We start from the raw sequence: 27179 nt of genomic DNA on the forward strand, positions 1-27179 counted from the left end.
TAAGACTAGTCCATCTGATCCTGATCAGAGAAACACATCACAGAGAGGGAGACTGGGTTAAATAAGACTAGTCCATCTGATCCTGATCAGAGAAACACATCACAGAGAGGGAAACTGGGTTAAATAAGACTAGTCCATCTGATCCTGATCAGAGAAACACATCACAGAGAGGGAGACTGGGTTAAATAAGACTAGTCCATCTGATCCTGATCAGAGAAACACATCACAGAGAGGGAAACTGGGTTAAATAAGACTAGTCCATCTGATCCTGATCAGAGAAACACATCACAGAGAGGGAAACTGACTCATTAGTGAAACTGGCTAGTGATGGTGAGCATGTTTAGACACGTCTGCACATGTTTAAATGCTAACTATGCTTAGATCATCAGACTTAAAGTGATAGGCTTCAAAATCAAAAGGTTAGTGAGTGAAAGTAAGTATACACCAAGGATATGTGAAAGTATTGGGTGTGTGTGTGTGTGTGTGTGTGTGTGTGTGTGTGTGTGTGTGTGTGTGTGTGTGTGTGTGTGTGTGTGTGTGTGTGTGTGCGCTCACCTGTTGCAGTGCTTCTCCCTGGTAGTGAGGGGGCTCTGGTTCGGAAGCCCAGTGGCCTGGTAGTGGTGGGGGCCTTAATCGACCCCTGGCTTCCCCCTGGAGCTGTAGGCTGGCTGGGCCTCTCATCTGGCTTACAGCCCCCCACCACTGGAGCTGGGACTAGGACAGAGAAAGACAGGGATGATCAGTTAATACTAGAATTAAGAATGAACTAATACAAATATAGTCTATTAACCACTTGGAAATAGACTGAAACTCATTCAAACCTCACTCAACTACATTGGGTTTAGTTGAGTTGTTCAATACTCAAAGACGATTGGCTCGCAAGTGCAACTTCAGCACACACAACATTCTATAATAGAATTGTGTTACTTGACGTGTATCTTTTTTTGACACGGAAAGACCCAAACGGCGCTCCATACTTCAATACTGAAAGATGATAGTTCTACTGTATCAAAACTGAAATGGTCTCCGTTGTGAAGAAGCGTGTGTGGGCACAACCTCTCACAGCCCAAACGTAAACAGCGTTCTTTCTTTCTTACATGGCATAATTCCCCTCGTTAAGCTAAATGCACATAACACCGATTACCTACCAAAAAGGGGAATAATCTCTGGTCCTAATTATCTACATGATTACAATCATCAGACTACTGATTACAAATGTCTCAAAACGCTGCACAAACAATATTATCTGCATTAGCGACAGCCGCCTGTAGCACAATTAGAGCAACGGGAAACGAGCATGTTGATGTAGTTAAGGCGCAATGGTAGATTGATTTGAGTGATCACTGTGTGTGTGATTAGTTCCTCTGTAAACAGAGGCGGCGCGTCGCCATAGCAACAGTATCCTGGTCGTCATCCGATCACCATGACAACAGTGGCCATAGGTCTTCTACCTCGGCGCTGAGTCATTGCAGTGTGAGAGCGAGAGAGAGAGCGTGTGAAAGTGTGCATGTGTGGAGAGAGCGCGAGTGTGAGAAGAGTGAGAGAGTGCATGAGAGCCAGGAGAGCGATGGAGAGGAGAGCAAGAAGGAAAGAGTCTCTTTTCTCTACTGTTCTGTCACTAAAGGAATTCCAGGTTTCAAAGAAATTCCTACAGCAGGTCTCATCCATGTCTTCATGTCACTTTGTCATCCCCCCTTTCCCCTCCTCCCCATTCCCGTCCTCTTTCTCTTCAACAGAGTGGTGGCTGTACTGTAGCGAACAAAGACAGCCATTGACCACGAATCCCCATTTAGACCGAGTCACACAGGGAGGTCATGTGATGCTGTTGATAGTATTATTCAGACGTATCACATCAAACCAACAGAATACTGGGCTATCACATGAAACTATTAGATCGTAATAGAAACCTCACTCTCAGCGTGTTGTGTGTTCATTTCCATATAGATTTCCTGATAAACTGACATACAGCAGCTGTACATGATCCAGTATTGAGTGGTTCAGGGTAGCAAGCCAACACTGTGGTGGAGCAGATTAACACCTCTAGGGACACTACATCAGTCCTGACAGCAGACTACAGCAGGTCTCTACTATAAGCATGTAGACTTTCTGGAAACTAATATTTACTCCCTGAAATGAGTTAAATAAATGTGTGTGAGTAAGAGTCAGCCCTCACCCTCCTCCACTCACACCTCCATCTTCCCCAACACACAACCACCACCCTCCTCCACTCACACCTCCATCTTCCCCAACACACAACCACCACCCTCCTCCACTCACACCTCCATCTTCCCCAACACACAACCACCACCCTCCTCCACTCACACCTCCATCTTCCCCAACACACAACCACCACCCTCCCCCACTCACACCTCCATCTTCCCCAACACACAACCACCACCCTCCTCCACTCACACCTCCATCTTCCCCAACACACAACCACCACCCTCCTCCACTCACACCTCCATCTTCCCCAACACACAACCACCACCCTCCCCCACTCACACCTCCATCTTCCCCAACACACAACCACCACCCTCCTCCACTCACACCTCCATCTTCCCCAACACACAACCACCACCCTCCCCCACTCACACCTCCATCTTCCCCAACACACAACCACCACCCTCCCCCACTCACACCTCCATCTTCCCCAACACACAACCACCACCCTCCTCCACTCACACCTCCATCTTCCCCAACACACAACCACCACCCTCCTCCACTCACACCTCCATCTTCCCCAACACACAACCACCACCCTCCCCCACTCACACCTCCATCTTCCCCAACACACAACCACCACCCTCCCCCACTCACACCTCCATCTTCCCCAACACACAACCACCACCCTCCTCCACTCACACCTCCATCTTCCCCAACACACAACCACCACCCTCCTCCACTCACACCTCCATCTTCCCCAACACACAACCACCACCCTCCTCCACTCACACCTCCATCTTCCCCAACACACAACCACCACCCTCCTCCACTCACACCTCCATCTTCCCCAACACACAACCACCACCCTCCTCCACTCACACCTCCATCTTCCCCAACACACAACCACCACCCTCCCCCACTCACACCTCCATCTTCCCCAACACACAACCACCACCCTCCCCCACTCACACCTCCATCTTCCCCAACACACAACCACCACCCTCCTCCACTCACACCTCCATCTTCCCCAACACACAACCACCACCCTCCTCCACTCACACCTCCATCTTCCCCAACACACAACCACCACCCTCCTCCACTCACACCTCCATCTTCCCCAACACACAACCACCACCCTCCTCCACTCACACCTCCATCTTCCCCAACACACAACCACCACCCTCCTCCTCCACCTCTCCAGCAGCTACAGTAGATATAGAGAGGAGGACCAGATGTAATCCAGAGGTTTATGATGCCGTCCAGACAAAGCCCCCTGGATATGTGGGTCGGGAGAGTACCTTGTCCGCCTCTCTGATCACACACACACACACACACACACACACACACACACACACACACACCCACCCTGGGCAGATGTGAACTCTGACCTCGATGGCGAAAGCAGGGATGCCACATGGACATTCTCGTCAGAGACAAATGGCAGGGGAGACTCATGGAATTGTCACGGGAGGTCAGAAGAGAGTGTGTGTGTGTCAGAGAGCTAGTGGCAAGAGGAGGATGTGAATCACCAGCAACAGGAAGACCACACCAATGAAACCCACCAGTGTGTTTGTGTGAAGGCCTTCTGTGGTTCCCGCAATGTAGGAAGAATAACTCAGCACACACAGTCTCACACACACGCAGTCTCACGTTTGCTGGAGGCTGCTGGAGATCCATTACTCTCACTGGCGGCGCTGCCCAGAGAAGAGGAGCTAAGGCTTGTGGGTAGGTTCTTCACGGGCAGTTTGGACGCAGCGGCGGCAGCCGAAGGCCGAGCAGCACCTAACCCCTGGTTGACGGATGGCTTTGGGTTAGAGGTCACCACAGTAGGCCCAGGCAATCCCGAGGGTCTGTCTGTGACACGTGGCTTGGGGATACCTGGGAAATGTAGGAAAGGACCAACAGGGTTCATCAGTTTCAGGTATTGGGAGACGTATTCACGTCTGTATCAGTAAATTAATCAATGTCCATAATATTAATATGTCAGTATACTGAAAATTCTAACATAAGATATCAGTATCATATCAATACAAAGATCAGGGGCAGTATTTATAAGAATGCTGATTTAGGATCAGTTTTGCCTTTAAGATCAAAGCTTTCTCAGCATCTGCAGAACACATAAACCACTAGTCAGTATGTGTGTGTATAAACATGCCCTACTAGAAGATAAATAAATATGTATCTAGTGACACAGCTGAGCTAGCAGAGGAAGGATGAATAGGAGAGAGAGACAGAGACAGAGACAGGGACAGAGACAGAGACAGGGACGGAGAGAGACAGGGACGGAGAGAGACAGGGACGGAGAGAGACAGGGACGGAGAGAGACAGGGACGGAGAGAGACAGGGACGGAGAGAGACAGGGAGAGAGAGAGACAGGGAGAGAGAGAGAGCGAACCCCCCCTGGCACTGCGTACATACAGAGAGACGTGTAGAGAAGTGCCCATATCAGCACAAAGTAAGTAGACATACTGTAGGGTGACATTGATGGATCAGCAAGTTTTAGACAAGCTCTCTCTCTCACACACACACAGACAGGTTAGGGTGCAGAGGTTTGGCTCCAGTGTGAGGTGAATGAGGTTTGTGACCTCCAGTCAAAGGTTCTGAAATAGAACAGGGTTGGTCTTTCACAGAGACGCGTCTCCTTAACATAATAAACTGTGGTGTATAATAAGATGATATGAACTATCTGGATACATGGCTAGTCTTACACCTCAGAGCAGACCTGGGCCATGTTCAGTGGGACACAACGTAACAACACATTTGGCAACATGTGCCTAGTTAAATAAAGGTTAAATTTTAAAAAATGTAAACACGGAAACTAAATTCTTAGTCTTATGGTACAAGTTAATTAAGTACTTTCCCGTTTCACTCTGTTTCAAATAGTTTCTACTAGCTGATATTGAACAGGACCCTGGATCATAAAGGCTATTCCAGATACTTTCAAATACTTGAGCTGCGTTTGGATTTAGCGCCCACACAAGATGAATCACACGCACAGCGCTAATACTTTCTGACATATTCATTTGACCAATGTCTGGTACGATGTCTGTCAATGACCCACGGAGCCTAATGCTGTAGTTTAATTGACCCAGGTCTGGTAACCCCTGGGCTGTTCTCTAGGGGAGGGGGAGGGCTTGGTGGGGACTAACACATCCTCCTCCTCCACTCCTCCCTTCCTTTTCCTTTTTTCCAGTACTTAATCAAAACATGCTTCCCTATCAGTAGGAACACCTCCCCAAGGACCTATGGCTCTTTCCTTTTCACACCACTGCCCTGTGTGTGTGTGTGTGTGTGTGTGTGTGTGTGTGTGAGTGAGAGAGAGAGACTGTGAGAGAGACAATAGCAGAGATGTTGTTTGTGCGTGTCAAAACTCAAGGATGTGTACATGTGTATCCAGGACAACGCCCTGAGTGGACCTGTGGGTTTCGCCACCGTCGGCTTTGCTCATCAGAGACAGGAAAGAGAGGAAGAGCACTGCTGTGTAGAGATTAGTTGTAGGATAACAACAGTCTACTGTATGGTCAGTTTGACCGTTTCCCTCATGATGGTCAGGGTTAGGGCTGGAGCAGGGCAAGCTGGTCCTGGATCTGTGTGTACAGGAAACGTCTAGCTCAAGCTGTTGGATAGTACAGTAACACCACTGAATAGACCTCCTGTGTACCGTTTTAGTTACTGCAGTACCACCAAAATAGCCCTTTGGTATACTGAGTGTATAATACAGTATGTATTCACTATCAAACATTAGGAACACCTTCCAAATATTGAGTTGCCCTTTTGCCCTCAGAACAGCCTCGATTCGTCCTCTACTGTACAAGGTGTTAAAAGCGTTCCACAGGGATGCTGGCCCATGTTGACTCCAATGCTTCCCACAGTTGTGTCAAGCTGGCTGGATGTCCTTTGGGTGTTGGACCATTCTTGATACATACGAGAAAAATTTAGAGAGTGAAAAACCCAGCAGCGCTGCAGTTCTTGATACAAACCAGTGTGCCTGGCACCTACTACCATACCCCGTTCAAAGGCACTTAAATATTTTGTCTTGCCCATTCACCCTCTGAATGGCACACATACACAATCCATGTCTCAAGGCTTAAAAATCCTTTTTCATCTACACTGATTGAAGTGGATTTAACAAGTGACATCAATAAGGGATCATAGCTTTCACCTGGATTCACCTGGTCAGCCTACGTCATGGGAAGAGCATAATGTTTTGTACACTCAGTGTGTAATTGAGAACTTATAGCTGTGTTGATTGCCTGAATGTCTTAGGAAGATACACATATACATGTTTATGTTACCTAGGCAACATTAGCAGTTGTGTGTTCACCTTGCGGTGAGTGTTTACAACAAGGTAAGAATGAACACAAGAACAAGCATGTCGTTGAACACAAGCATGTTGCCTCAGTAACCACATAAGACATTAGGCCAAGCACGCCTCCAACTCAATCATCAAGTTTGGAGACGACACAACAGTAGTGGGCTTGATTACCAACAGTGACGAGACCGGTGAGGGCTCTGGGAGTGTGGTGACAGGAAAATAACCTCTCACTCAACAAAACAAAGGAGATGATCGTGGACTTCAGGAAACAGCAGAGGGAGCACCCCCGTATCCACATCGACTGGACCGCAGTGGAGAAGGTGGAAAGATTCAAGTTCCTGGGCGTACTCATCACTGACCAACTGAAATGGTCCACCCACACAGACAATGTGGTGAAGATAGGGCAACATCGCCTCTTCAACCTCAGGAGGCTGAAAAAATTTGGCTTGGCACCTAAAATCCTCTCAAACTTTTACAGATGCAGAATTGAGAGCATCCTGTCAGGCTGTATCACCGCCTGGTACGGCAATGTTTTTTTACACCAAACCAACTGGCACTGTGGTGCCAGGACAACAACCTCTCCCTCAATGTGAGCAAGACAAAGGAGCTGATCGTGGACTACAGGAAAAGACAGGCTAAACAGGCCCCCATGAACATCGATGGGGCTGTAGTGGAGCGGGTCGAGTGTTTCAAGTTCCTTGGTGTCCACATCACTAACAAACTATCATGGTCCAAACACACCAAGACAGTTGCGAAGAGGGCACGACAAAACCTTTTCCCCCTCAGGAGACTGAAAAGATTTGACATGGGTCCCCAGATCCTCAAAAAGTTCTACAGTTGCACCATCGAGAGTATCCTGACCGGTTGCATCACTGCCTGATATGGAAACTGCTCGGCATCTGAACGTAAGGCGCTACAGAGGGTAGTGCAAACGGCCCAGTACATCCCTGGGGCCAAGCTTCCTGCAATCCAGGACCTATATAATAGGCGGTGTCAGAGGAAAGACCATAAAATTGTCAGAGACTCCAGTCACCCAAGTTATAGACTGTTTTCTCTGCTACCGCACGGCAAGCGGTACCGGAGCACCAAGTCTAGGACCAAAAGGCTCCTTAACAGCTTCTACCCCCAAGCCATAAGACTGCTGAACAATTAATCAAATGGCCACCGGACTATTACATTGACCCCCCCCCCCTACCCGTTGTCTACCTACCCGTTCCAAGTGGAAAAACACTCTACTTTCTTTTTTCAGACAGAAATAACACCATTCTCCATTCACTGTCATTTACAACTTGATAAGAGCTATTTATAAGAGCTAGGTAAATGAGTCATCCGTTTGGATCAGGGGATTGTAAATATAAATTACTTGTTTTAGATCTATTTTACATTATAGTCGCTGGAGACAAACGTTAAACCAGTCACTTGGCAGCAACCTGAAGCATTATCAACAAATCAACTTTCCCACAGTTAAGTTTATGAAATGCTTTGGCATTATTCCGAATTTTAATGTACCGCATTTTAACTTGCAGGGATGGTTACTCTCGAATGTCTTAATTATAGGCTACCCCGACTTTCTCTGTTTTCTATTTCTATCATGTTAAATATTAGCCACTATCAGTATCTGTCACGTTCGTCATAATAATGATGGTCGGACCAAGGCGCAGCGTGAGTAGCGTTCTACATAATTTACTATAAAGTGAAACTTTATGCAAATACAAAAACAAATAAAGAATAAACTAACCGTGACTACAATTTAAAGCAAACAAGCAAGTAAACATAAACAAACAATACCCCATAAACCACAGGTGGAAAGAATTCTACTTAAGTATGATCCCCAATTAGAGACAACGATTACCAGCTGCCTCTAATTGAGAATCATACAAATCACCAACATAAAAATCAAACCTAGAACCCCACATAGAAAATATAAACTAGAACAAACCCCTAGTCACGTCCTGACCTACTCTACCATAGAAAATAAAGGCTTTCTATGGTCAGGACGTGACAGTATCGACCGTCAGTAGACCTAATAACCACACATATTCAACCGCCAATTTACTGTTAGTTCCCTTCAGGTGGTATAATCTATATTATCATTCCATTTAATTCCATTGTTTAGTTTACATTCATTTTCTTCCTCTGTAAACACCGTCACGTCCGTATGGTTGCTGAGGATCATTAGTTTCAGTTGATCAAATTTATTAAAACATTTTTTACATGTAGGCTAAGTAAACTGTTATGGAGCGGAGTGCAGGCCAAGCCGTAACAGTTAGAACCTGATGGTTAGTGGAGGCAATAGGTGAGGGTATAGCCTACTATTGTACATTATTCTCCCTGTTATAACTCTATGGACACTAATCATGCAACATTACCATGGGTTGACAAACTGAAGGTGGCAATTTTCAGGATGAATCAAACCACAGTATTTTTGATTAAAGGCTCTCCAAACCTGTTTTATGACTCAACTACTTTCTTAACCCTAAATAATTGACAAAATCAGACTATTTTTAAAATCTGCCAATTGGTGCTAAAACGGGGTGGCAGGTAGCCTAGCGATTAAGAGCGTTGGGCCATTAACCGAAAGGTCGCTGGTTCAAGTCCCCGTCCAGACTATGTGAAAAATCTGCCGACGTGCCATTGAGCAAGGCACTTAACCCTAATTGCTCCTGTAAGTCACTCTGGATAAAAGCATCTGCTGAATGACTAAAATGTAAATGTAAAACAGAGATGAAAATACATTCAATTTAGATGGCTTTCTTTCATTGTTCCCTAATATTCTGAACCTGTTCTCTCCATATAGTCTAGTGAGTCGGTCAACAGAATTCTAAATCAAAAGGTACACCGTATTTAAAGGGATGGCTTAAGATAAATGTACTCAAACCCCCATTGAATGAAAACTCCATGAGAAAATCTGTTGGCCAGCAAGTGGGAGGCTTTTCAGCGGTTGAAGAAAATGTATTCAGCCACACCTGCAGAGCGCGTTACGTCTGAATACCAAACACTGAGAAGTGCATAGGAAAGGAGTACATTTTCTACATCTGAAGACTAGATGGAAGACAACATGTTGATGTCTCGCGTAACTAAGACTACGTCCCAAAAGATAGCCTATTTCCTATGTAGTGGACTACTTTTTACCAGGGCTCATATGGCTTTTGTCAAAAGCAGTGCACTATATAGGGAATAGGGTGGCATTTGGGACTTACTCCCAATGACCCTCGTCACGCTAACAGTAGTCTCAACTTCCTCGAACAAGAAAAGCCTTTTGTGTGTATGGGGACCCAGAGAACCAAACATTAGATCCAACCCCTCTGGCAGAAGGAAGAGAGGACCCGAAACAAGGAAGAAGGAGAGAAAGACCCAAAAAGAGAGAGCGAGAGAGAGAGAGAGAGAGAGAGAGAGAGAGAGAGAGAGAGGGTTGCATATGCTTTTCAACTTCCTCTGAGGACACACAGAGGGAAGTTAGAGTAAAATTAGAGCGCAGACACGCATGGTCACACGCACAGCACACAGTCAGTCTCCCATTTTAAATGGCTTGTAAAAGATGCAGTAGGTTACATGTGGTGAGGGAACATGATGAGAGAGAGAGTGAGATGAAAATAGAGAGAGAGCAAGTTATCTTATGTAACTTTGCGCAGAACTGAGACAGACCCAAGCAGAAACACACAGTCTGGAGATCGACACACACACACACTCTTGAGCAGCTAACCTTGTGAGGACATACAATTCAGTCCCATTCAAAATCCTATTTTCCTTAACCCCTAAACCCTAACCCGTACCTTAACCCTAAACCTAACACTAGCTCCTAACCCTAAAACTAACCATAGCTCCTAACCCTAATTCTAACTAGAGGTCGACCGATTATGATTTTTCAACACCGATACCGATTAATGGAGGGCCAAAAAATCCAATACCGATTTTTATATATATATATATATATATATATATATATATATATATATATATATATATATATATATATATATATATATATATTTGTAATAATGACAATTACTCATTCAACAATACTGAATGAACACTTTTATTTTAACTTAATATTAATACATTTAGTCTCAAAAAAATAATGAAACATGTTCAATTTGGTTTAAATAATGCAAAAACAGTGTTTGAGAAGAAAATAAAAGTGCAATATGTGCCATGTAAAAAAGCTAACGTCTAAGTGCCTTGCTCAGAACATGAGAACATATGAAAGCTGGTGGTTCTTTTTAACATGAGCCTTCAATATTCCCAGTTAAGAAGTTTAAGGTTGTAGTTATTATAGGAATTATAGGACTATTTCTCTCTATACCATTTGTATTTCATATACCTTTGACTATTGGATGTTCTTAAAGGCACTATTGTATTGCCAGCCTAATCTCGGGAGTTTATAGGCTTGAAGTCATAAACAGCGCTGTGCTTGAAGCATTGCGAAGAGCTGCTGGCAAACACAGGAAAGTGCTGTTTGAATGAATGCTTATGAGCCTGCTGCTGCATACCACCGCTCAGTCAGACTGCTCTATCAAATATCAAATCATATACTTAATTATAATAAACACACAGAAATACAAGCCTTAGGTCATTAATATAGTCAAATCCGGAAACTATCACTTCGAAAACAAAACATTTATTCTTTCAGTGAAATATGTAACCGTTCCGTATTTTATCGAACGGGTGGCATCTCTAAGTCTAAATATTGGTGTTACATTGCACAACCTTCAATGTTATGTCATAATTATGTAAAATTCTGGCAAATGAATTACGGTCTTGGTTAGGAAGAAATGGTCTTCACACAGTTCACAACGAGCCAGGCGGCCCAAACTGCTGCATATACCCTGACTCTGCTTGCACTGAACGCAAGAGAAGTGACAATTTCCATAGTTAATATTGCCTGGTAACATGAATTTCTTTTAACTAAATATGCAGGTTTAAAAATATATACTTGTGTATTGATTTTAAAGAAAGGCATTGGTGTTTATGGTTAGGTACACATTGGTGCAACGACAGTGCTTTTTTCGCAAATGCGCTTGTTAAATCAACACCCGTTTGGCAAAGTAGGCTGTGATTCGATAATAGATTAACAGGCACTGCATTGATTATTTGCAACGCAGGACAAGCTAGTTAACCTGTTAGGGCTAGGGGGCAGTATTTACACGACCGGATAAAAAAACGTACCCGATTTAATCTGGTTACTACTCCTGCCCAGTAACTAGAATATGCATATAATTAGTAGATTTGGATAGAACACACTCTAAAGTTTAAAACTGTTTGAATGGTGTCTGTGAGTATAACAGAACTCATATGGCAGGCAAAAACCTGAGAAGATTTCATGCAGGAAGTGGCCTGTCTGACAAGGAGTCGTTCTTCTTGTCTCTGTTTATTGAAGAGTGGGGATCTTAGCTGTAACGTGACACTTCCTACGGCTTCCATAGGCTCTCAGAGCCCGGGAAAAAGCTGAACGATGACGAGGCAGCCTCTGGCTGAAACACATAATCGCCTTTGCCAAGTGGCCGATAAGAGGACAAAGGAATTAGGTTCGTGCCCGAGTCGACCCTGTGCTGTATTTTCTTTCGGCTGTTTACCTAATTGCAGATTCCCGGTCGGAATATTATCGCTTTTTACGAGAAAAATGGCATAAAAACTGATTTTAAACAGCGGTTGACATGCTTCGAAGTACGGTAATGAAATATTTAGAAATGTTTTGTCACGAAATGCGCCGTGCGCATGACCGTTATTTACCATTGGGATAGTGTCTTGAACGCACGAACAAAACGCCGCTGTTGGAACATAACTATGGATTATTTTGGACCAAACCTACATTTGTTATTGAAGTAGAAGTCCTGGGAGTGCATTCTGATGAAGAACAGGAAAGGTAATCAAACTTTTCTAATAGTAAATCTGATTTTGGTGAGTGCTAAACTTGGTGGGTGTCTAAATAGCTAGCCCTGTGATGCCGGGCTATCTACTTAGAATATCGCAAAATGTGCTTTCACCGAAAAGCTATTTTAAAATTGGACATATCGAGTGCATAGAGGAGTTCTGTATCTATAATTCTTAAAATAATTGTTATGCTTTTTGTGAACGTTTATCTTGAGTAATTTAGTAAATTGTTAGTAAATTCGCCGGAAGTTTGCGGGGGGTATGCTAGTTCTGAACGTCACATGCTAATGTAAAAAGCTGGTTTTTGATATAAATATGAACTTGATTGAACAAAACATGCATGTATTGTATAACATAATGTCCTAGGTGTGTCATCTGATGAAGATCATCAAAGGTTAGTGCTGCATTTAGCTGTCTTCTGGGTTTTTGTGAAATTATATGCTAGCTTGAAAAATGGGTGTCTGATTATTTCTGGCTGGGTACTCTGCTGACATAATCTAATGTTTTGCTTTCGTTGTAAAGCCTTTTTGAAATTGGACAGTGTGGTTAGATTAACGAGAGTCTTGTCTTTAAATAGCTGTAAAATAGTCATATGTTTGAGAAATTGAAGTAATAGCATTTCTAAGGTATTTGAAAATCGCGCCACAGGATTCAACTGGCTGTTACGTAGGTGGGACGATTTGGTGCCACCTGCCCTAGAGAGGTTAAACTAGTAATACCATCAACCATATGTAGTTAACTAGTGATTATGTTAAGATTGATTGTTTTTTATAAGTTTAATGCTAGCTAGCAACTTACCTTGGCTCCTTGCAGCCACAAGGTCCTTTTGATGCTGCAGTCGCGTAACAGGTGCTCAGCCTGCCACGCAGTCTCCTCATGGAGTGCAATGTAATCGGCCATAATCGGTGTCCAAAAATGCCGATTACCGATTGTTATGAAAACTTGAAATCGGCCATGCCGATTAATCAGTCGACCTTTAATTCTAACCCTAATTCTAACCTTAACCCTAAACCCCATAGAAATAGCATTTGACCTCATGGGAACTAACAAAATGTCCCCAATTAGTCAAATTTTTGTTTGTTTACTATTCTTGTGGGGACTTCTGGTTATACACGTACACACACAATCTCTGTTGCTCCATGTGTTTGTTTCTGTCTGATTGTCTTGTTCTGATTGTATGTGTGTGTGTGTGTGTGTGTGTGTGTGTGTGTATGTGTGTATGGAGCGTGCGTGTGTGTGATACGTACGAGTGTGTGTCTTGTTTACCCAAACCAGAGTGTGTGTTTAAGTGCCCTCATCTCTGCAGCAGCAGGAAATGAGCAGGCTGACACTGCAGAACTGAGAATGCCTTTCACATTCCACTACACCTCGCACGCACGCACACACACACACACACTCTCTCACCCACAGTTTCAAGTCTCTACACACACAGCAATGTCTGTTCTCTACACTTTGTCATTTAGACACTTTATCAAGTTGCTGACAGATAGAAAGGCGTGTGTGTGTGTGTGTAGTCACCAGCTGGCTGACTTGGTCGTCCTCTCGGTGGAGACACACTCCCAGTGGTCTGGCCGTCCTTCCCCGTCGTAGGAGGAGCGGCAGGGGGCAGCCTTGGGCCAAAACTCCCTCCTACTGGAGCTGGAGAGGTGGGAGACAGGGAGGGTCCCCCGGTGTTGCTCGCTCCCCCGGCCCCCCTGCCCTTGACCTGGGGCAGCTGCCTGACCGATGAGGGCCCCAGCTTGGAGGAGACCTTCTGCAGAAAGAGCTGTCGTTTAGTTACCGCGTCCCAGCCCATGGGGCCCAGCTCGGAGCTGCGCACCGAGACCATGGTGTTGGCCATTCCAGAGTCGTAGGCAGAAATGTGGAAGTAGACGCACACAGGCAGGAGGAGTGAGAAGGAGGGGGAGGAGGGAGAGAGAGAGAGAGAGAGAGAGAGAGAGAGAGGGGAAATAGGAGTAGGCTGGAACTCTGAGGTAAAAAAAGTTGCTATTGTACTACATTCCCTCTGGGATTCACTGCTGGGACCAGTTTCTCTCTCCCTCTTTATTCCCTCCCTCTTTATTTCCTCCCCCTCTTTCCTCCCCCTCTTTCGTCTTCTGTAAACACAGGGCACATATGGAGTGAGTTTGTCGGAGAGTTGTCAAAGAAAAGACTTGACTACTATAAATGTTCAGACTATTCTTACGCTGTTCAGAACAGTTTGACAAATGGCTTTTGCCTTCATATGAGAAGTGTCTGAGAAACAAATCTGTTCTGAGGACTGTTTCAAACTGAGAACAGAATGTGGCGGAACATTCAACAACCGACGTGTCACACACACACACACACACACGCAGATGTCAAGACATTCCAACAAAAAAAATGGGCTCGCTACATTTCATGTTGTCATTCAACAGAACCCCAAAACTGCTCTGTGTTCAATGTTCAGCAGTATACTGCAGTGAATGATACAGTTTACATGTAAACCCAAAGCCTTCCTTTAGCCATGGATTACTTGAGCCTGAATAACACCATAGTTAAATCATGTGATGACATGCTCGCAGCCAGACTTGCCTGAGGAACTACTCAATCACGCCACTCACAAACACAGGAAGAGTTGAAACCTGTCAAAGGTTTTAAAGGCAAAATACCAACAACAAACCACTGCCACTCCCTCACCTAAAACCACTGCTCCTACCGTTTAGAGATGAAACCAGCCTTGGGCTTGGTCTATACACGCGTCATATCATCCTGATAAAGTACAGTATGTTCCTGGTGACTGGAAATCTCAGTCAGTTCACTAACAGGCCCTGTTGTGGATACTAAAAATACATCCTTCCTAACTTCTTGGAGGAAGTCACTGATCTGGCCAAGTTGAATTGGGTGAGGGCAGTCTGGTGTGTGGTCTTATATCATGTGACATGCAGATCAGTGATTACATCAAGGAAGAGAGGGAGGAACGAAGGAAAGACTTTCAAACTATTCAAACAGGGCCGTAATAGAACAACTCCCCCCCCCTCACACACACACACACACACAGTGTGGGCTACTTACTGTGCCGTTCCTTCTCCTTTGGTCTACAGGTGTCTCACCCCCTGCTCCCTCTGTGGTGTCATCTGTAGTACACCCTCCTGTAGTACCCTCCTCTTCTCCATTTGGGAGACCCTCCACAGGGGTCCTCTGGTGCCCGTCCACAGCCAACTCTGAACCCAGAGAGCTGCTGGAGGTGGAGCGAATGCCATTGGCTAAAGTGCCCTTCCTCCTCTTCTCGGATTGGTTAGAGACTCTGGGCTCTGCGTTTTGATTGGGTCTGGGTTTGGAGCTCTGCTTCAGAGAAGCTACTTTGGTTTGACCCAAAGACGGCCTTTGCCTTTTGACTCCGTCTGGGGCTTTCTTTTCATTGGCCGGAGCAGTTTTTCCCTGCGTCTGATTGGCTGTTCTGGTTGTAGAGGCGGGCCTGGACATGACCTTAGACTTGACGTTCTTCAGGTCGGGTTTGGGGAACCTCTTGACGTCGGTCCTACCAGGTTTGGATGTCGTGGTGACCGCTGTCTTGGCGATGGCGGCATTCGGTTTGACCCGAGTTGCACACGGGTGTTCCTTGGTCTTGCGGAAGCCGGGGCTCGCACCTTTGGACCCTTTGTTTGGAGACTGGGGAACGGTAAAGGGGGGCACTGCCAAAGCCACACCCTTGGAGACTAGTACTGAGGTGGAGGTCTGGGAGATTACAGTGAAGCCTTCAGAATCTGGAGACACTATAGTCTCACTGAGAAGAACCTCTAGTGCCACACCAGGCTCGGTGTCCGCTGCCTCCACCATGGGGAGAACATCCAGAGTGCAGGCCTCCTCAGGCAGATCCACCCCCACCTGAAGCGCCTCTCTATCGGGCAGACCTGGTGAGCTGCTATCCCCGGTCTGGAGGTTCTGGAGTTCCATGGTGACGGTCCCAGCACGAGGACTCTTCTTCCCCTCGAGGCCGTTACAGAGGTCAGGCAATGGGGCGGAGTGTGGAGCCTGGATGGGAGCCGTGGTGGAGGGGGAGGCCGTGTCCGAGTCCTCCAGGATGGACACCCCGCTGCTGGGGAGCCGCTCCGAGTCGCTCAGGCTGATTCTCCTCATCACCATGTCCGAGCTCACCGACAGGAACGACCCTTCCTCATCTTCTTCAACATCATCATCGTCACCGGGGATCTCCGTGGCCGCCGAGTCCGGAGAAGAGTCCCTTCTCCCACCGCTGTTGCTCGCCACACTGCTAACGTTGTCATGGAGATCGCCTTGGCTACCGTTGCTATGCTCCCGTATCCCAGCAATGCTCATGGCGAGGGTCAGGTTGTCGTTCCAGGAGTCATCATCAGCGTCCACGTAGACGGACACCGAGTTGTCGTTGGATTCCGAGAACTCTGTCTGAGGCAGTTCCCCAGCGGGTGAGATAGCGGCCATTTTGATTTGGGTCGACATCACGCATTCCATGTCGACGTCCAGGCTGCTCAGACTCTGCGGGGAGTCTGGGGAGGAAGAGGAGGAGGAAGAGGAGACAGGAAAGGCATTGCCATTTTGGTCGCCGGTACGGAGGAGGGGGAGCCTCATTCCGGAGCCGTTCATGCCCCCGACGGGGACGCGTTCCCCGGGCTGAGACACACTCATCTCTGGTCTCCGGGAGTGCGTGGGGAAAGCTAATGTCGCTAACTGCTAAAGACCTCAAAACAAGGTCAAACCACGGAGAACTCCATGCTTACAACTGTTTATATATGTGGGGAGACGTCTACTGAGCAAGGTGTTTCATTGATTAAAGCGGACTCAGATCAACGCAATACCAGTGATAAGTAGTCAGCAGTCCCTATAGGCCTAGGAGCCACTGAGAGTCACTGAGAGGTAGATATTGAAATGCACTTTTGGACTAGTGAGGAAGTGAGGAGTGGTCCCATTCTAAGGCCCCTTCAACTGACCCTTTAGTTCAGTCACTGGAGTAGAGTCCATACTCTTCAGAGCTCCTCCTCTGAAAACACAACGACAAGGAAACACAGGCATCAATATCATCACAATAAGCAATTTATCATCTCCAATGCTGAAAATACTTTCATTTGACAGTGTCTACGATATGAACATAACAGTATCATAAAACAGAGACTGAAAGACAGCGAGACAGAGAGACAGACAGAAAGAGAGAGACAAAAAAATAGACAGCGCGACAGAGAGAACTCTGCTGCCCTCTGTTGGTCAAACACAGGAAGTGATTAAACTGGATATTGCACCACAACACAAAACATTTCAACAAGAGCACACAGTGTACCAACATAACCTAATAAGTTATGATGTGGATACTCATGTAATGCTTGAATCCCAAATTCAAAAACTTTTTCTCTTGGAAGAACTTTCAAACAACTGATACCCTGCCGTTCATACAGTAGGTGGCATTACAATACGCAGAAAGCCGTCCTAGTTTCCACTAAAAGTCTTTAATATGGAGTTAAGAATCTGTTGCCATTCAAACCAATGAGGTCAACCATCTTAGGATGAAATAATGTCCGTAATTAATGAAACTGGCTTTGATACTAATTACCAAGGGGAAAATAAAGACGCAAGTTGGTCTCTGTAGTATTGACAGGGAGGTGTGAGCACTACAAAGAGCCTCACCATAACTGTTCCAGAAATGTCCTTTCATAAAAGCTACAAACAATAGCTCTGTTGAAGTTTAGGCAATGTTAGAAAGGCCATAGACTTACAGTAGAGTGCGTCCCAATGGCACCCCATTCCCCTTTTAGTGCACTACTTTTTAGCAGGCCCCATAGGGCTCTGGTCAAAAGGTAGTGGGTGTAGGGAAGTGTTTCCCAACTCCAGTACCCCTAACAGGACACATTTCTGCTGTAGCCCAGGACAACCACACCTGATTCAACTTGTCAACCAATCATCAAGCCCTCAATGAGCTGAACCAGGTGAGTGTGTCTGGGGGACTACAACAAACATGTGTGCTGTTTAGGGTACTGGAGGACTGGAGTTGGGGAAAACTGCTATAGTGCCGTTTGGGACGTGCCCACAACTCTACAGTACGAGGGTGAATGCAGAGACTAAACTGAATTAAGTGGAGAAACAGAAAAGATCAGGGTGGCATTCATTAGGCACCAAACATCAGAAAACGGACTGAAACATGGCAGGACGGCCTGAACTTGTCCAATAAGAAACACTTGTTTTTTTGTTGAATGAACACAACCCAGATCTTGTGCACATGATAACGATGAAGGGGAAAGTGTTCGCTTGCTGAGATACTGAAACACCAGATGGAGTCACTTTGCTTTTTCCACGTAAACAACAGATATGCAGCGGGTTCCTGAGAGGGAAAGATCCGGAGAGAGAGAGAGAGAGGAACCTCCATTTAGCTAGCAGTCCTCTGGGAACACGATGCGAGAGCTTGGTCTAAACGAGGAACAAACTGCAGCTCCATATCCAAAAACTAAGACAGATAGCTTGTGGTATACAGTCTAAAAGACTCCCACCTGCCTGTCAGAGTGTGTGTGTTAATCTGGGTCAGAGTGAGAAAGAGAGGGGCTATTAAAAGGATCAACTTTATTTTCATATCCAGGACAGTGCTTCACCAATGAATGGCCCAGTGACAATAGGAAGCCTATAGAGACTATGAGCTCACTACTACACCTAGACAACAGTGAGAGTAACCGATAGTAGTGCCTTACCTAGCGTTTTCGATAAAACTCTACCCCTATTCACTCCAACAACAACCTACTGCACACTCAAAAAATCATCAACCAACCCAATACTTGTCAGGTTGACATGGTATGTGATTAGTTCTTAAAGCTGCAATATGTAACTTTTTGGGCGACCTGACCAAATTCACATAGAAATGTAATTTATAGATCGGTCATTCGCATCGAAGTCTAAGAAGAGGTAGATGTGTTCTATGTGTGGTATTTCTATGCTTCCCGGATTTAAGTTTAGTTTTTTACTTTTGTACACCAGCTTCAAAACAGCTGAAAATACAATATTTTGGGTTATTGAAAATAAGACTCAACACCACACTTTATTTTTTTGTCACATAAATTGAAATTAAGCAAATTTTGGAATTATAGCAACCAGGAAATGGCAGAGCTATTTCTGCATAGTGCATCTTTAACTGACTTGCCTGGATGAATATAGGTTGAATAAATAAGATTCAGGAAGCCATTCAAATGCACAGTGATGGCATTAACCACTTCATTCAGCAGGCTAATAGGTTATTCTAAATGCCATCTCTTTGATGTTATGCCATCACGGTTAATCTGATGTGTGGGACACAGGTAGCAGTAAGTGAAGACTGCATTCACTACATTGTTATCCAGTCAGTGACCATGTCTAACCATGTATCCTCTTCCCTCTGCTGTTCTGAGTTGTTACTGGTGTTGTGGTGACCCTTCCCTCTGCTGTTCTGAGTTGTTACTGGTGTTGTGGTGACTCTTCCCTCTGCTGTTCTGAGTTGTTACTGATGTTGTGGTGACTCTTCCCTCTGCTGTTCTGAGTTGTGTTACTGGTGTTGTGGTGACTCTTCCCTCTGCTGTTCTGAGTTGTTACTGGTGTTGTGGTGACCCTTCCCTCTGCTGTTCTGAGTTGTGTTACTGATGTTGTGGTGACTCATCCCTCTGCTGTTCTGAGTTGTGTTACTGATGTTGTGGTGACTCATCCCTCTGCTGTTCTGAGTTGTTACTGGTGTTGTGGTGACTCTTCCCTCTGCTGTTCTGAGTTGTATTACTGGTGTTGTGGTGACTCTTCCCTCTGCTGTTCTGAGTTGTTACTGGTGTTGTGGGGACTCTTCCCTCTGCTGTTCTGAGTTGTTACTGGTGTTGTGGGGACTCTTCCCTCTGCTGTTCTGAGTTGTGTTACTGGTGTTGTGGTGACTCTTCCCTCTGCTGTTCTGAGTTGTGTTACTGGTGTTGTGGTGACTCTTCCCTGCTGTTCTGAGTTGTGTTACTGGTGTTGTGGTGACTCTTCCCTCTGCTGTTCTGAGTTGTGTTACTGGTGTTGTGGTGACTCTTCCCTCTGCTGTTCTGAGTTGTTACTGGTGTTGTGGTGACTCTTCCCTCTGCTGTTCTGAGTTGTGTTACTGGTGTGGTGGTGACTCATCCCCGTGCCATGGAGTGTGACCCTGTTTCATTGCTAATGCATGAGTTAGGGCTGGGCGGGCGACTGCAGACCTGAGTGTGTGTATCACACTGGCCTTATCAAACATGCATTAGCCCTCTGCAGTTGTGGGAACGCTAGCTGACAGGTGAGCTGGTACACCTGAGACAGAGTCCATTATAGAGCCACTGCCCTTTGGTATTTACCTCAATACAGAACAGGTCACCTGAGAGTGAGGAAGGTACCACTGTAGCATTGTACATCTCTGCCATGCTGGGGGGGGGGGGGGGGGGGGGGGGGGGGGGGGTGTTAAAGGGTTGTTAGAGCTGAGGTTTCATGGCAAGAGAATTGTGTGTTTCCTATGACAAGAGTGTTTTGACGGCTTCATGAATGCTACATTAAGGTTTCGTTTATCGTCAAGGTGTACAACATTATCAGCTAAGAGCTGATGTGCAATCGATCTAAATAAATAAACAATAATTAAATAAACAAATGAATCATGTGACATGGTGTGATACATGTCTGTGTGGAGGGAGGGAGCATCAGTCGGTCACAGCCAGGTAAAAGACTCAGGAGCCTTGGTCAGGGACAGGGTCAGACAGGTCTGGACCCGGAGCAATGATGACTGGTCTCTGTAGCCGGGTAGCTATGCTCATCGTACGTCGACAATTGTCCAAAGTAACCTTGTAGTACTCCCGAGCATCTGTACTCGTCCTCTGTCATCTCAGGTGTCTTCTCTTGGCTCTTGCTTCAGGCTTCTCCGCTCAACCTTGAACTCAAAACATCCAGCTAGCCAGCCAAACCAACCATCCATCCAACTGACTTGTTTGACAGTTTTGTCGTAAAACTGTACAAGCGTGAACGAGCATTTAAACTCCGCCTGAATAATGCCCATCATTCACCTTGTATGGTGACAACGCCCGTTTTGCTGTATACTTTGGAAGTATTGGAATTAGGCCAAGACACTTGCTGTAGGCTGACTGTTTCTAAAACAGAAAAAAATATATATATATTTTTGACCTGTAAACAGATCGTTTGAAATCAATAAAATGTTTTGCATTAACTTTCTCTGAACCCAAATATGCTGCACTGCCCACAAATTCTGAAATATTGGTTTACTCAGATTTTTTTTTAAACTACAGTAGGCCTACTTACAGTGGTAGCCTACACACTTCAATGCAAAAGATCAACTGTCCGTTCACCTGTATGGTATAAACCGCGCTTCCTTTCAGATGCATGGAGCAAAAATGTTCAATTAGAATATCTAATAGGCCCAATTAAATTAGAGATGCGCGTGGTAATTTGTTGTACGGCTACTTCGGGACTCATCATGGTCAGAGAAGGTGAGGAATTTATTCTGCAATGGTTATGACATGTATTGTTTGTACTCTACTCGATGAATTTTACATCACAGTAGGCTATTCAGACGTAGTCTACAAACGTACAAAAGGTGAACCGCGTGTTCTAGCACTTCGGATTGGCTTGCATAGAGCAAAATACTTAAATACCAGTAGCTTTTCTATTTACTACTGTGAAAGTCCAATTAAAAAGAGACGAATGGTAGCCTATCCTAACTTGTTGTTGGCCTATAGGCTATTTCACGACTATTGAAACCATCACAGTCAGAAAAGATGAGGAATTTATTCAGCAATGATCACGGAAATGACAGATTTCTAATTATTTTAGAATGCAAAGATAAAATAAATCGATTCTCTTTCATGTCACTAACATCTATTAATTGCATCGTTATTATATTTAGCTACCTGTTTTTTTGTTATGAATAAGTCATCATATATTCATGCACAAGGCTACTAGGTTACTTTTGTATATTTGCAATACAAAACTTGAACCACTACAAACTGTGCATAAGCATGGTCTAAAGTTTGTGGAAGGATAAGCACAATCTCACGTTAAGTTCAGTTTTTATAAATGCCAACTTGGTGTACACATGTTTTGGGGCATATTTTGTGCACACAGAACATTTATAAATGAGGCCCCTGGGGAGGATGAATTTGAGCAAGCATACTTACTTAACAGGTTGTCATGCCGACCGCACTAAAGTGCACGGTTAGAGTTGGCACCATAGTGTGAAAGACCCACCTAGTTCAAGTAGAGTGGGCCGCCAAGAAAGAGACTACAGCCCTCTACAATGTACGATCCAATAGGTCCTTACATATCACTGGATCAACTCCATTTAGTAACAGTGACACCCACACTCCAATCCTCCCATCGCTACACACTGGCCTATACATTATCATTACAATTAAGGAAACAGCGAGTGGAACGTTTGGTCAAAAGGCTCTTGAACGGAGTCCGAGTCCCAAACAGTACCCTATATAGTGCACTACTTTTGACCAGGGTCCTATGGGTAACCCTATGCGATCCGGTCAAAAGTAGCGCACTTAGGGAATAGTGTGCCATGTGGGACTCCGACTGACATTCTGGGATTCAGTCAGAGCTGCGCTCCCCACATCTAAGAGTTTAGATGAACGTGTCCATTCACGTTACGCTCTTAGGTCTTTGTCCCCCAGGGGGTTATGGGTAAATGTACACGCCTGGTGATTGTTGGAAGGGGGAGAGAGACCCTGGCACGCTTTAGTGCACGCCTGTCGAGTACTATAAAGAGAGGGAGGGGATGGAGATGTGGAGGGGAAGTTGAGAGATTCAGAGGTTTAAAAAGGCACCACTGAACTATTAGCCTAGAACTCATAACCTAACTAGGGAAGAAAACTAGAAAGGTATGCAAGCCAACTTTAGATTGAGACAACATGACAGACTTAGCAGAGGTAGCATCAACATGACAGACTTAGCAGAGGTAGCATCAACATGACAGACTTAGCAGAGGTAGCATCAACATGACAGACTTAGCAGAGGTAGCATCAACATGACAGACTTAGCAGAGGTAGCATCAACATGACAGACTTAGCAGAGGTAGCATCAACATGACAGACTTAGCAGAGGTAGCATCAACATGACAGACTTAGCAGAGGTAGCATCAACATGACAGACTTAGCAGAGGTAGCATCAACATGACAGATTTAGCAGAGGTAGCATCAACATGACAGATTTAGCAGAGGTAGCATCAACATGACAGACTTAGCAGAGGTAGCATCAACAACAAGCTAAAAGATACCCAATCTCCTATTGACACTTAAAGGTTATCAAAAACAGACACTGAGTTGCCGTGTACACACACACACACACACACACACACACACACACACACACACACACACACACACACACACACACACACACACACACACACACACGCAGCCTAGATGGACAGTGATGATTGTTGGTAAGGGATTGAGAGTGAGGGTTTTAAAAACTAACCATTAGATCATGTTGGTAGTGGGGGAAGTGCAAGTCTCTCACTCTCCATCTCGCCCTGTTCCGGAACACAGCAGAGCTGCTGATGGATGACCACTCATCTGGAACAACAAGGAACTCCCAGAGAGAGATGAGACTGGGCCACACACGGTCTTCCTGCCTGGCTGCTGCAGTGTAATCATTTACACTTTATCCACAACTGGTATTACAGTGGAGCAAGAGTTCACTAACCAGGAAGTAACCTTTAACGTGATTAGTTTAATTTGGCTATTTGGTCAAATGGCAATAACGGAGTACATTGAAAACCAACTCCAGCACACTTGATGATCTTGATGCTCCACACACAGATTTAATCAATGGCTATACCAACGACTGGTTAATTGACCTCCATCAATAATAGACTATAACACAGGCTAAAGTTACAGATCAATAATAGACTATAACAAGCCTCCCGAGTGGCGCAGTGGTCTAAGGCACTGCATCGCAGTGCTAGCTGTGCCACTAGAGATTCTGGGTTCGAGTCCAGGCTCTGTCGCAGCCGGCCGCGACCGGGAGGCCCATGGGGAGGCGCACAATTGGCCCAGCGTTGTCCGGGTTAGGGAGGGTTTGGCCGGCAGGGATGTCCTTGTCCCATCGTGCACTAGCGACTCCTGTGGCGGGCCAGGCGCAGTGCATGCTGACACAGTAGCCAGGTGTTTCCTCCAACACATTGGTGTGGCTGGCTTCCGGGTTGGATGGGCATTGTGTCAAGAAGCAGTGCGGCTTGGTTGGGTTGTGTTTCGGAGACTGTAACTACTACCAATTGGATACCACGAAATTGGGGAGAAAAAAAACGGGTGAAAAATACACAAAAAAAATTATATAAAAATAATAAGGCTAAAGTCACACAGGCTAAAGTCACACAGCATAGGTCCAAATCATATGATACAGCCTACCTCCCAAGGCTCCTGGACAATACGCAATCAGACCAAACAACAACATCAGTTCCTGTTGGAGCCGAGACTCAAACTTTGGCAGTTACTTCAGCATCTAAGCTTAACTATTGCATAACGTCCTTTGAAGATCATGGAATGAAAACAAAATAAAGAGGTGAAAGTAAATCATTAGTAAACCAATACAGAAAAATATAAAAACTTCTATTATGAACCTTCCTGTCTCTCGTTATCCCTCTCCACAGACTCAACAGAAAACCTGCCTCTCATTCCAGGAAGATTAGTCTAGGTTTCCTCTTTACCAGGTTGGTTGTCATGCACTTGTAAGGCTAAAGACACCTTGCTTTCACCGTCACTAATCTGACTGGAGATAAGTACCAGCCCTAAAGCTGGTTCCACAGCGTCCCCACTTGCACTAACCGTCAGTGAGCGCAGTCAGTCAGTCAGTCAGTCAGTCAGGGCTTCGGGGTACAGCAGTTCCAGAAATGGAGGTTGGGAATGCTCTTTCCATGCTGGGGGCTGGACCATAAAGTGTTACAACCATCTCTATTCACCCACTCTCTCCCTCCCTCTTACTCTCACTCTCTTCCTCCCCCACCCCTCTCTTCCTCCCCCACCCCACCCCTCTCTTCCTCACCCACACCTTGCCCCTCCTCTCTTCCTCCCTCTCCTCTTTTGCGTCTGCTGGAAACAGCATCAGCCGGAGGAATGGTGCAGACTTACTGTAGGATCAGCAGCAGGTTGGGTCACCTCCCTGTGAGTGGCTATTCCCTGGACTATAATCCCTGTCACACTGGTCAGTGCCAGCCACAGCATATTACAGTACGTCCTGTCAGAAGCTACTAAGACTGCTAAGCTCCTTTGAACTGGGGTATTCATTCATATTTTAATTACAATGCATGGTCCTTTCTCCGATTTAAACCATTTAATGGTTAAGCCATTCATATATTTCAGCTTAGACTTTACATAGGAGATGTCAACGTTCCTAGTAAAGGCACATGGGGTAATCAATACTTGCCAGCATTTATCATTCCTGTAGGCTGATTTACGTCAATGTTACCAGACTTCACAACAGTCTTAGAAATCGTTACATATGCTTGTCCCCAACACCTGTACTGTCCCATAATTGAAACAAATCAGAAACGGAACAGAATTAGCCAACGTGTTGATTACTTGCCGAGAAGAGCACAGTACAGCAGATCTATCTGAAATGCACACCTTATCCTCACGGGAAAACACCTTGGTCAGGCCTTTCTGCTGTATGACACCACACCATGACTACTGATATCAGGCATTACCTTGAAGCCCTGCATTTCGACACCCCCCCTCTGCAGATCCACTGCCTGTCTGAACTAAAACTCACCCTGAGCTTGTTAATTACTGACATGCCGGTAATCATGTCAATTGATCGTTAATGCGTCTCACAGCTCTAGATCTGCCAGCCCTAGGACTGTGGTAACAATAAAATCATTAGATACTATCTATATGGCATCAACAGGCTCTGTCTAATCAGGAAGTCAGACGGCACCAAGGAATGTAGCAGTCAGATACTTCATAATCCTGTGTCTTTAGATTCCCAAGAACAGCACCTCGGTCTAGCTGAGAACGCTGTCAGAACAAAAATGGTTGCCATAGGAATGAGCAGCGTGCTTAGTCACCCACAGACCAAGGACGAGACGTTTCAGGAGAATGGTGCCCTAACAGAATACAAACAGCGCTGTATCTGTGGGGTGGGAAAGAAACAAATGCAACTACAGGCTGTGTGTGTGTGTGTGAAATCCAACACTGTTTTAAGAGGTAGACAGTATTTGGAGTGTGTGTGTGAATGCGACACTATCTGACTGTTAAGGGGTGTGTGTGCACGTCACACTGACCCGGTGTAAATGGCCTTGTGCTGTGTAACTGTGACGCGTGTCCCGGCCACACACACACACACACACACACACACACACACAGACACACACACCCAATCAATCTAGTCTCTTAATAATGTCAGAGAGAGGTGCTGGATAGCTGCCAAACCAGATACCTACAGAGCAGATCACTACAGTACAGAGCTCATAGCTAACATATGGACCGGACCGCAACTCTATACAATTCACCAAACATGCTGATGGAATCCATGCCCCTAGGCAGGCTGATTAAAAACCTCTGATGTTCAGTCAGTCTGTTAAAAACATCTGATGTTCAGTCAGTCTGTTAAAAACAACAGTCAGTCTTATGTGACATGCTAATAAAGGACATTCATCTTATGTACAAGAGAGTCAATATTAAGTGATAGCTTACTACAGTATAGCTAACTACAACAACAGTACTGGCGTCAGGTAGCCTAGCGGTTAAGCTTGGTTAAGAGCATCTCAGTAGCCGAAAGGTCGCTGGTTCGAATCCCCAAGCCGACTGGGTGAAACAGACGATGTGCCCTTGAGCAAGATACTGGATAGGAGTGTCTGCTAAATGACTAAAATGTCAAATGTACTAGAACA

General features: G+C 45.4%; 1 protein-coding gene across 1 annotated transcript in view; it reads right to left on the reverse strand.

Moving 5' to 3' along the window:
* LOC115191677 (microtubule-associated tumor suppressor 1 homolog) overlaps positions 1-24279 on the reverse strand; it is a gene marked incomplete in the record, with an annotated part of 59857 nt that extends 35578 nt beyond the window's left edge. Inside the window, 5 exon segments of the mRNA XM_029749517.1 lie at positions 556-714; positions 3814-4041; positions 13868-14102; positions 15383-17324; positions 23768-24279. Of these exon segments, the coding sequence (XP_029605377.1) occupies positions 556-714; positions 3814-4041; positions 13868-14102; positions 15383-16972 (2212 nt within the window).
* Between the last annotated feature and the right edge of the window lie 2900 nt (positions 24280-27179).

This window comes from Salmo trutta, chromosome 4, assembly GCF_901001165.1.
Source record: "Salmo trutta chromosome 4, fSalTru1.1, whole genome shotgun sequence".
In the NCBI taxonomy this organism is placed as follows: Eukaryota; Metazoa; Chordata; class Actinopteri; order Salmoniformes; family Salmonidae; genus Salmo; species Salmo trutta.